Genomic DNA, 12,369 nt, shown 5'->3' on the forward strand with positions numbered 1-12,369 from the left:
ATTCTTGTCCAAAAATATGTTTCTACATCAACAAACCACTCTCACCAAAATCAAAATATTTTAGATATTTTATTCTTGAATTCTCTTTTTTATTGAGAGTCACACTATGTGCTTGCTATCGAGCATAAATGTCTATGCTTGGCCTCTCACTTAGAGAATTTGAAGACTCTTTGTAATGATTAGATTATTTTTAATGGACATCTCTTCCACTTTGTATATCTTTGTATATCTCTATGTATCTCTATCTTTATCTTTATCTTATATTCATGGTTGATGCTGAGAGCCAAGATACTCTATACACTCCAAGTGTTTGTATATATCTTACATTCCTAGATGATGGAGAGAACCAAGCTACACCATATATTGCATACGTTTATCTTTCTATTTATATATATGTTAGTTTGTCCTAGACTTTACAGATAAGTCCCCAATGTTTTGAACCTATGTATTCCTAGACCTTAAGTGAACCATTCAGACTTCAAGATTCCAAATGATTCTAGCCTCTTATTCAAGCCAAAGAGGGTGTTGAAATATGCCCCTCCTAATAGGCTCATGTGAATCCCCCTCTGTTTGGTAGTAAAGGATGGATGTATTGGACTCATGAGAGGAGATATTATTACACCCATGTGAGGTGCTAGTTGGACTCCCATGTGACAATGAGATCACCTATGATGTAAGAAAGATCAACTTGTGTATGCCTATGAAAGAGAATCTATACCACATTGTATCAATCTTGAAACTCAATCATTTTCTATCAACAAGACTATGATCCTACTTTGCATCTAACTTGTGTCTTGCTCTCTCTTTTCTTTCCATATATGCATTATCTCTTACACACAATCATGAGCACTCTAAGATATCATTCTCCATAGCTATATTGTCAAGCTCATGAACATGTGTGGATATACCCAAAAATCAATAGTAGGTTGATATTACTTATGAATTAAAATATCTGAAGTCAACACATCCTACCCAAAAAGCCATAGTGTTTAAAACTACCATAGAAAAGGAAGTCGCATCCTAGTTGGCAAAAGGAGCAAGGATGGCAAACCTATATAGATACCAATGCTACCTTTTGGAATTCTTATAGAGCTTACAATAAGGAGACCAAGATATCAAGATATTCAAACTTATATGTCTCGATTCTGAGTTTTCCTTTGACAAATTGCTATTAATAAGCCAACTAGACATACGTTCAATTATATATCCGAGGTCTAAATTGCACTCTTCGAATGGCTCTAAAAAAACTAAGACTTTAGTCACCCATGATCTTAACCATTTTTATTAAGGTAGTGCTTCACATAAAATTCCTTATTGGGTGGACCTCGTAAAGAGTCAAAGAACTCTTCCAAATCAAGTGACAAGAGCTGTAAATCCCAAAGTAGTGATTTGGATTTGGATATGGAGCTAGAGGAAGATAGCAGTAGTGAAGAGGAGGACTCCAAGGAGGATAATGGGAAAAAGCCCTCAAAGTACAAAATGAATTTGTATGCAATAATGCTAGAGACTTTAATTTCCATGCATCTTCATTTCTATGTACTAAAGGATAGAAGGACAAGGGCCAAAAATCTTCAAAGGGTACTTGTCGCAAATCTCCTATGCACAAGTGTTCAAAGTGTAATAATCCAGGATACTTGGTAATGGATTTTAGACTCAATCAACTATGGTGTAGCATTTGTAAGACTTCTACTCATAATACCAAGGCCGTATACTAGTGCAATACTCATAGCCTAGTGGCTTCGAATGCTGGGTTGCAAGGTACTAGAGTGAATCCAAACCTAGGGCACACATTGAGGAATATTATGGAAGATCAACTCATAAGCCAGTGCCTCTATGAATCTGGTCATCTTATGCATCACTCCTTTTGGAGTTGACTACTATCATCATCACGACCAATTTTTAGCAATGTACGTTAAGCATCAATCTACTAAAGAAGATTGGCATGCTAAGGCTCCAATTTCTAGATTCAAAGAAGGCATTGATTAGACTCTTGACCTTGAACTACCTTTCTAGACACATATATGGATTTTGAGGTCATGGTGGACACCTTAGATAACCCATTGAAGCTAGGGCTAGATCACATAAAGCAAGAGGGGGAGTAACCAATGCAACAATCTACATAGAGGTAGGGAGGACACCCCTGCACTGACTAAGATTTTGACCTCAACCTCCAAGTCTCGAGGGGGTCACTATATATATATTCTCTATATAACATGCGTTCATGGCCTATTTATAAATATCCTAATCTATGAATTTTTATTGAATAAAACACAACCCTTTTCTATTCAATATGTAAGTAATCCCTTTATATGACACCCTTCTGTATGTAAAAAATGAATAAAATTGGTGTTTTAAAAACCCCTTATTTTGAACTCACGTTATATATACATATATTCACATGAGTGACCCCCCCGAGCTCCAAGTCAACACAGTAACGAAGGGCACCCTACTCAACACTTTGATCCACTCCTTTAACTCTAATTTTTTTTATTCTAAATTTCAAAGAAAAAATATATTTAACAAGTGACAATAGCTAGATAGAAGTATTGGTTGGATAGTTGGGGACAAAAGATGGAGACATGGTCAAAGCATGACCTACTTGAGTAGGAGATGTACCCACCTCTAAAGCAAAACCTACCTAACCAAGAGCCATACACGCTCCAAACCGAGACCATGGTTGGAGTGAGCTACTAGCAAACTCCCAAGGGATCCATCGAAAGAGTGCTATCTTTAGTTTGGAGTAGCTACTTTGATCTAAGGAGGATGAAGTACAGACATGAGAGGATATTTTGTCACTACAAGACTACTTTTGAATTATAAAAAATATAAACATCATGAACAAGAAGAAGCAGGTTAGGTTATTTATAGGATAACCATTAAAAAATATAACTAGCCACTACAACATCTTCAACCACTACAAGAAAGAGAAAGATAAGCACACAAGGTATTGGAGCGTGAAGGGGGAAGCCATCCGCATCTACAAGCCCATTTTCTCTAAGGTCTACTATTCTCCTTCTATTGAGGTTTTACTGGTTTGTTTTGACTTAAGAATGGAAAGTATTTTAAAAAGATGCATCCTAAAAGTCATAGTCTACATCTCTCCAGGCCTACCATTGTAGCTCACCTACCCTTAAGCTTGCATACTACTAAGCAAGCTTACCCCAATTAGGCTTGCCTACCACTTAAGCCTCTCCCACATAGGCTTTTTACTTGAGAAGCTTATCTACACCTAAGTTTGCCTTAATGAGAAGTCTACCCACTATGTCTTGCCTATTACTTCCCTTTTACCTTTTATTGTTTCATTATTCATCTTTTTTATAAAAATAATGAAATATTTTTATCTTAATCCTCAACTCTTCATAAAAAAAATTCTTTTATGAAGAGTCAAGGATTAAGATAAAACTATCTCATTACATATAAATTTTAACTTTATATATAAATAAATTTCTACTTTTTACTTTTATGAGGAGTCAAGGATTAAGATAAAACTATTTCATTAAGATAAAAATTTTACTTTATATATAAATAAATTTCAATTTCTACCTTTGATCTAAAGCGCTTTCACACACACACACACTCTCTCTCTCTCTCTCTCTCTCTCTCCCTCCCTCTCTCTCTCTCTCTCTCTCTCTCTCTCTCTCTCTCTCTCTCTCTCTCTCTCTCTCTCTCTCTCTCTCTCTCTCTCTCTCTCATCATTTTCATGATAACATGGAATAAGATGAGCTAAAACTATATATACACAACCTACATTACCTTATTCTCTTGCTTCTCTTCCTTAACTATTTTATCTTGCTCTCTATTTCTTTTACACAATCTCTTTCACACAAAAGCAAAAAGATGAAAAATATACATAAATACATTGTACTATATTTTGTCTTTCTTTTGTATATGTGTATGGAAAAGAAAATTGCAAAAACAAACTAAATATGCATTAAAATGGAGAGAATAAGAGCATTACCTTGACGTAATGGGCATTCTACACTGTAGGATATTACAAGAGGCAAAAATGAGCACAAGAAACAAAAGTTTTGCTTTAGGGTTTTTTTGAAATGACATTGGTATTTGTGTCAATATATGCAATGATACATGTGAAGGTATATGTATTGGTATATGTGCTGGTATATGTGATGGTACATGTGACTGTATATAGTGATGGAAATATCAATGTATATATCATGCATCTTATGGCACTATGGCCTTATGTGACCATATTGCCCACTATAATGACAAGTAAGAGAGCACTTAGGACTATGAGACTTACTACATGACTGCCCCCAAGACTTAGACTAACCCTATTAGGTTGTGTCTCTACCATGGTTATTGTTTCCTTTACCATCATGTTTGCTTCTAACTGTAAGTGCATGAGAAGTACAGACTACAACAATGTTCTTCTTATTCACTTCTTTTATAAGTAAATCTTCCTCTTTATCAAAGCATTTAAACCCATCTTCAAGGGGGATTGGCACTCATAGCAGTATGATATGTAGCCCAAGACTCAAGTAGTGTAACAAGCAAGAATAGAGACTTTATGTATTGATGCAAAAATACTTATGCTTATATAAACACATATACCATTGTAAATACTGGCAATTATACATACGTATATATTGATGTCATACCAAGAAACACCCAAGCCATCAAAAACTCACATCAAAATAGCCTTGATTTGTTGTAATGTGAAGACTAATGACAAGGAATTATTTTCTTGAGGTTTACACCTTGGGCCCTTCGTTGAAACCTAATTGTTTAGCTAATTCCCTAGGAGTAACTTGTGGTTAGCATTGCTCAAGTAGCTTATAGTAACTATTCTTCATCCACATAGCTTTGGGTAACTTTCTGCAAGTGTTATGTAGGTAATAGTGGTTTGTGTTGCCAATGGGATCATAACCCAATTGGTTTGAGTGTGGATCAAGTGTTGTGGTTACTGAGTTCAAACCTTGGGTTGCAAGTCCTCACTAATGCATTTCCACTTATGTCACATAGTGGTTTGTCTTGCCTAGTGTAAAAGTCTATTTATGGACAACATTACTAAGGCATTACTCTACTAGCTAAATAAATGCATGTTATATAAATATATTTAATGCCACAAGAATTTCATGTACTAGTTAAGTGTAGATTATCAACATTGTATGAGAGTTGTTATTTGAGTTTGGATATGGAGGTCTTATAAATGCCTTTTTGTGTTTTCCATGTGAACCACCTTTTATTGGCCAAAAAAGCAAAGGCCCTACCTTTTTTCAAGAATCCTAGTTATTTCTAGAGACCTTGATCCTACTCCATATAACCATGTTCAATTGTGGTGCCTTTGCTTTTTGTGCACTTCATCTTCTTTATCTTGTATGCTTTCCTCTAAATAATATAATTGAGTACTCACATGCACAAAATGTGTGTGTTGTTGTAACAAGTATGCATGGGAGAAGCAATTAAACCATCCTCGATGCCAATCACGCTATTCTACTTAATTTGAATTATTGTCAAATTGCAAACAATTATAGCAATATGTGGCTGCACAGTATGTCTCAACCTCACCCTCAAACATAATTATATAATGCACATCATCACATATATCAACTTATACTAATTTAACAATGTTGAAATACTAAAGAGGTTTGAGAACATATATCCATATGACTATTTGTATAGCATTAACTCTTGTGTAAAGTGGACTCACCTACCCTATATCACATCTATGTCATGTTGTATAATATAACTCATTCTAATAATGCAATACAACCAAGAAGGTCTCACATTCTTTGTTTGCATTCTGTCACTCTCTTTCCCTCTTGCTTTGTGTCTCTCAATCATAATTTGCTATAAATTGTCATCACATTGTGACATGGGCTAATGGGCGTAGGCATTTGTAGAGGTGAACAGTCAGGTCTGACTCCTATTGCGTTTGCCATATGTAGAATGTTTGTGAGCATCACTTGTATTAAGGTTGTGCCTCTGTAATAGTTATTGTGCAGCCTTCGGTAATACTGTTTATATAACTTGGAGAGATTAGCAGGTCATACTGTTTATATAACTTGGAGATTGCTGCAGCTTGGCTTGTAAGGAAGGTGATCACAACGACAAATAAACTAGAGGTGAAATCAGAAATGAATGGGAGGAGCGAATGGAATTTTCCTAGCATTGGATCGTGTAGGTTAATGTTGGCCTGCAGAAATTTTAAAACTTGCCATATCGCCCACATTGACTAGATCAAAGAGGATCAAAGCAAACATTTTCTGTTATTCAATACCAACAGGGATCTGCTAATAATTCTATAAAGCTAGAGCAACATGAGAGTGATCGATTGATAGACATTGAAGGACAACAATTGTTTATTCTTTTTGTTTTTCTTCCCCAGAGAATGGACAGCAATTGTTTATTACCAGCTCAACATTGTTACAAGGCCACTTAATCACCAACTCAAGACAGTTGCTCTACATCATCCACCTTCTTAGCCCTGTAAGCTGGGGAATCTCTTGGATCAAACTATCAATACTAGGCAATAGTCGTTAGAGGTCATGGAGGGACACAGTAATAATTTTGAGGGCAACAATGTATCTGATGATGGCGTGAATCGGCCTTCCAAGCTTATAACTGAAATGGGGCCATGGAGGAAGACATGGAAGGCCTTGTCTCCCTTCCATGAAGGGGTGCCTGACGGGATGTTGAGATCCGATTCTGCAGAGCTGGCTTGCAAGCTTGCAGGCACATGGCAAGTCAGGCTCTCCATCATCATCATTTGGCTCCTCCATTGTCTTCGGTTCCCTTTGCGCCTGCTTGGTGCCATTGTTGAATGGTTTCTCAACTTCTACTCCTTCAATGGTGGTTTCCTTGGCATCTTTTTCAAGCTCATGTTTTTCCAAGGTACATCTTGTACCACAATGAAACGTCACACAGCTTTCACTGATGATCAATCTACAAATTAAAGATAAGGCATCTCATTGCAGTAACTGCATCGGTTCTTATATTTACATTCCTAAGGTCTAAGTAGCTCTTTGCAGTTCGTATGCTGCTCTTCCATTTGAGTAACTGATATCATCAACTCCTAACTAACTATCAGAGATGCAATTTAATATTGATTCCCAAATGCTGTTATATTACCTGACTGTTGGTCTGGCCTATTATCTTGGAAGGTATCATATGGTTCCCTCCAAAAGATTCAACATCCTATTATTCGGCTGTGGGTTGGCTGGACCCAAGGCTGGGTCTTCTAGATCCATCAGCAAAGTTCGACGATTTCAATTCGAAGAGTTGTGCTGACCTGTGTATCATGGCATCCAAGCTGGCATACGAGTCACAAGCTGTGCAGAAAGATGTGTTGACCAACCAGTGGAATGTAAGCAATCTAGTTAACATCATGTAATGTACTGTCCGGTAAAATTCCTCTCTTAGGCAATATTTGAAGGGTCAATCAGATTATGTGTGCAATATAGCCATCAGGAATAATAACTTGAGTGTGTGTACATGAAGTCCTACATCCTTGTTAATCTGAGTAAGTTTGCTCTACTCTGTATGCGAGTCTGATGAGAATCACATCAAATTTTTGTGTGCATGCAGATGTGTTTCCAAGAATTTTACAGCTGCTGGAATGGTACTTCTCATCCCTGAACTGTGTGACAAGCCAATTCTTTTTTACCAACTTGAACCCAAGCAACATGGTCTATCATGCAGTTGATATATGAGAACAATAATTGACCCCAAGTAACATCTTTATGCAGTGCTTCTGCATATCGCAATGAAACCCGAGTAGCATTTGTATGGAGTTCGTGTGTCACATCTAGTGAAATTTGTAAGCAGTTGATGCATCACAGCTTTGACCACCATCAGTGACATTGTTGTGCAGCTTCATGTATCACATTGGACTAACGTTGCACCATTTTGATGCAGTTAATATATCGCGAAATCACTGTCTGTGTGTCTGTTCATCATGATTTTTGCTGATTGTTCTGAGGTTGCTGAACTTCTCCTGCAGACCGTACACAGTCCCATACAACCAAAGCCTTTACATTCTCAGACAAGCCCGAGGATGCAAAACTGGTGGTTTTGGCATTTCGAGGCACAGAGCCATTCAATGCGAATGCCTGGTGCGTGGACTTAGATTTCTCATGGTACGAGGTTGCTCCTGAGCTGGGCAGGGTCCACATCGGCTTCCTGGAAGCACTTGGGCTGGCGAACAGGGGGGAGGAGGAATCGTTGGCAAGGTTCACAGACAACTGCGCCTTCACGAAGGGGGGATCACAGGATCAGAACCTCCCTGGCATGACGCATTTGCCAACATTGACAGGCCTCGTGGGGGGTCATCATGATGACAGGGAATGTCCCAATCACAATATTGCAGCAGCAGAGCTACCGCCATTGGTGGGCGACCGCCGGTGCCTGGCGTTTGACACGATCAGCCGAGACCTGGGGGGATTGCTGCAGCGGCACAAGGATGCAATGCTTGTGATCACAGGGCACAGCATGGGAGGGGCCCTGGCGGTGCTGTTTGCGGGACTCTTGATGTTTAGGAAGAGCAAGCAGATGGGCATGGAGGTAGCTGCCGATGATGTGCTGCTGCACAGGCTCTCTGCGATCCACACTTTTGGGCAGCCGCGGGTGGGTGACGGGGCCTTCGCCCGCTTCATGAACAGGGGCATGGCAGCCTGGAATGTCCAATACTACCGCATCGTCTACTGCAGTGATATGGTGCCTCGCGTGCCCTTCGACGATGCCATCTTTGGCTTCAAGCATTGTGGGCTATGGTGCGTCTACTACGACTGCTTCTATAGAAAATGGGTGGGTATTTTTCCTGCCTGTTTCTTTTTCCATAATAATGATAATAATTTGTCAATTTTCCCTCGATGGTGTGGTTAGGGATAGAGTGATTCACCTTGAGGCATCCTGATTCCTTAGGTTCACAATGATAACATTCATCCGACGCAATTTTCATACTTGTCATTGATAGAACCGTCTATTTGCAAACCCAAATAACAAATGAACTATTTCAAAAAACCACCACCCCCATGCTTTTAAGCCTGAATGAAATCAGTCACAAACCAAGCAAATAGCATACCATTTAAAATCCATCATCAATCATTGCTTGGGAGTCCCAATATTGACATTGACGGTACGTTCATGCTTAGTAGCTCCTCCTCGTAGCATTCCAAGGTCCCCAAGCATGTAGAAGTATCATCACTATAGTTGTTGGCCTCAATGAAGACTAAAGTACAATTTCAAGAAAAGGATTTCAAACATGCGTACTTGAGTCCATGCACTGTAAATTGATGTCCCCATTCTTCACATGAGTTTGGCCTTAAGGACAACTATATATCAATGGCCCAACCTCAAGGATTTGCAAAGGAATGTTTCAGTAAAACTTCTTGTCATGGGGCACTTACTAGTAGTTGCTAGATGTGGGCTTGTGTTAAGTGTAGAAGGACAAAGGGAGGAGGTAGTGCAAGATAGGAAACCCAAACTGACTCTTACCGTGGTAATCCAAACCAAAATTTACCCAAAATGCCTAGTAAAATAGCACATGACTCCCCCACAATCTAGAAACTAGGGTGTTTATTCTTCTAGATAAGTAATCACAATGGGCATTCTTGTAAAAGGGTCGAGCTTTTTTATGACTTTAAAGTGGCATGCATGCCTAGTTTACATTGTTTTCTTTAAATCCCTTAAAACTATGCTTTTTTCTATGAAAGAGGAGCCAAAATGTTGGTCAATGGTGTATCACTCAATTTAAGAATCACAACAAATCTTAGTGTTGTGTGATTTCATTGCATAAACAACTTGTTCAAACTAAAAAGGGACTTTTTAATGTGTTTCCTAACTATATAACTTGACTTTTTTTAGGTAATGCAGTCAGCACCAAACAAGAACTTCTTTTCTCCACTATTTGTGTCCCAAATGTGGCTCTATTCAATTTGGGAGTTTTGGCAAGGCTTGATATTACTAAGGATGTTTTATGGCGATGGATTCCAAGAGACCATTTTTGAGACTATAATGCGGTTGTTCAGTTTCATGTTGCCAGGTGTTTCAGATCATTGTCTCGTAAACTATGTGAATGCTATTCGGTTAGGTCCATCAACTCTTAGTGATGTGAAAAATTGATGGTTATGTGGGTGCAAGATCATTGTCCTATAAACTATGTGAATGATGCTCCATTAGGTCCATCATTTCTTAGAGATATGAAAAATTGATGGTTTCCTTGTTGATGGGTGCATGTGTGCCTTGTACTAGTAAAATATGAGATCTTGATTCATGTAACTTTTTCACTTAGGGCCATCAACTTTGAATGGATGTTTCTTGCTTTGGGCCATCACCTACAATAAAGGCTAATAAAATAATGGTTTTTTGTAAGTGATAGAAATGTTGTTAACATGTGCATGCATGCACTTTGTTGGTGAGATAGAATCACTACATAATCTGCCTTTTGATTAGGGCTATCCTCAAGGGTTCACTATATCAAAATTTTCTATATTGTCTACATTCAATGCCTATTTTTAAAACCCATTTATTTGTGGAATTTTCATTAATAGAATGGAATGGGTTTTGTGCAAGGATAAATAACCCTTTCAAATGATATCATATGATATGCAAAAAAAATGTGTGAAACGTATCATAAAATTCACTCTTGTTGAACCCATGTGATATATTCACATACTTTTAAGTGACTACATCCCCCCCCCCCCCCCCAAAGTCATTAGAAATTATTACATCTTTGTGCAACATACTTACATATCTAATGTGCAAGGAGTGTGAGAATTATTCTACTTTTGGGTTTCTTGATTACAAACTCCATAATGTAGGGGCATGAATAATTTGTAATATACACTTTCATGTCCATATCTCTTTACTTTGACAAAATTTATGACCTATTGTGCTACCTTATTAATTCATTCATAGTTCATGGATGGTCAGTCTAGACTAAATAAATAGCTTTTCACCTCACATTGTGTAGCATTTTGACTCCATAAAGATGTGCATCTACATTCCTTCATTTATAAGGAATTTGCTTGATTTTTCTTTTTCTTGGAGATAGGGAGGAATCCATAATGTAGTAATACACAACATATTGTTTAAAACCATGATAAGAAGTGACTAGGTAGAACTCACAAATTGCCTCAATTATCTTGCTCTCTCACAAGATGTTTCCACTATAATTTCACTCCAACACCTCAAGAAGTTATTGTTTCACATCATCCCTCCCCCCCCCCCCCCCCACACACACACACACAAGTATCCAAGACCCAGAAGGAGCAAGCTATCTTTAATTTGAACCCAAGTGTCCCCAACACATGATAAGTTTATAACTAAGGGAGCATGGCTAATAGTGAGCAAACATTACTTGACTAAGAGAAGTACTACTATATATATGGGTCAACTTGCTTGATGCAACATAGTGGCCTTCAACATTAGTCACAATCATTGAAAATGCTACCACTATCATTTGAGATATTGATAGAATGGGAAAATGGAGAGGCCTTCAACCTTAATTGCAATGATGAAAGTTTCTATTAGATCACTCGAGATGTTGAGATAATGGGAAAACATCTCATGTAGTCCTCAACAACACATTAAAAGGACTAAACATCTACAACTATGTTGATCTAATTTTTCAATATAAGTTCCTCCTTGTCATCCAATCTCTCGCCATTACTTCAGAAACTACATATTCTTTATAATCTCATTTATTCCTTTCTTATCATTATCTAGTTTACATGACACTAACCTCTCTACTCACTTTTTGGCACCATACTACAACATATGAAGGGTATATTGGTGAAGTCTTTGACAAAAGTACATGCAAAAATGGTTTAAAATGGCAATCCCTGCCATCAAAATGTGCTCTAATATGACTGTTGGCATGAGCAGGTTGATATTTGCATCGAATTTTTTTGGAAAAAGCATTGCTATAAGCAATACTTATATTGGCATTTATTTTAATGTGTAGAAAATCATACCAACATATATACTAACAAGTGCAAAACAAAGCCCTTTGCATCCTTGATGTCCATGTCTATTATCCTCTAGGACATAGAGTAGTTGTTTGCCAAATGTATATTATATTATGAAAAGAATATAGTACATTTTGAAAGTGTAGTGCACCTAAACATCTAGTGCAAAGCCACATACATAAAATAACATAAAAGTTCTATAAATATACTATATAAAAGTCAATGTTGTGTGCGTGTTAGTAGCACATCTAATCCTTGCTCTCCAAGAAACCCCTAGCATGGGGCATGAAGATCCCTTGGTGAAGACATATGAGTGGTACGTGGTGTACTGAGAGAAAGCCCCTCCAAGTCAAAACTTCTATTAATAACACCTTCTAAAAGCTTATTGACTATGTAAGGAAGTCATACACAAAGAACTACTACCACTACGTTGTCGAAG

At 37.8% G+C, this 12,369-nt stretch overlaps 1 protein-coding gene across 1 annotated transcript; it reads left to right on the forward strand.

Annotated features, from left to right (window-relative positions):
• Nucleotides 1-6,509: 6,509 nt before the first annotated feature.
• Nucleotides 6,510-10,232, forward strand: LOC148026977 (triacylglycerol lipase OBL1-like). The gene is made up of 5 exons (XM_087690367.1): nucleotides 6,510-6,855; nucleotides 7,125-7,327; nucleotides 7,549-7,582; nucleotides 7,964-8,766; nucleotides 9,826-10,232. The coding sequence occupies exons 1-5, from the start codon at nucleotides 6,510-6,512 to the stop codon at nucleotides 10,081-10,083; spliced, it is 1,644 nt and encodes a 547-aa protein (XP_087546493.1). The 3' UTR covers nucleotides 10,084-10,232.
• The last annotated feature ends 2,137 nt before the right edge of the window (nucleotides 10,233-12,369 follow it).

This window comes from Lygodium microphyllum, chromosome 13 (genome assembly GCF_053477565.2).
Source record: "Lygodium microphyllum isolate KBCC chromosome 13, Lygodium_microphyllum_v1.1.10, whole genome shotgun sequence".
Taxonomy (NCBI): domain Eukaryota; kingdom Viridiplantae; phylum Streptophyta; class Polypodiopsida; order Schizaeales; family Lygodiaceae; genus Lygodium; species Lygodium microphyllum.

Bases quoted from the DNA above. Each gene is read 5' to 3' on its own strand.
- LOC148026977 (XM_087690367.1), top strand. From the start codon at position 6,510: ATGGAGGGACACAGTAATAATTTTGAGGGCAACAATGTATCTGATGAT. The intron at 6,856-7,124 runs GTACATCTTGTA...TTATCTTGGAAG, and splicing joins CAAGCTCATGTTTTTCCAAG to GTATCATATGGTTCCCTCCA. The intron at 8,767-9,825 runs GTGGGTATTTTT...GACTTTTTTTAG, and splicing joins ACTGCTTCTATAGAAAATGG to GTAATGCAGTCAGCACCAAA.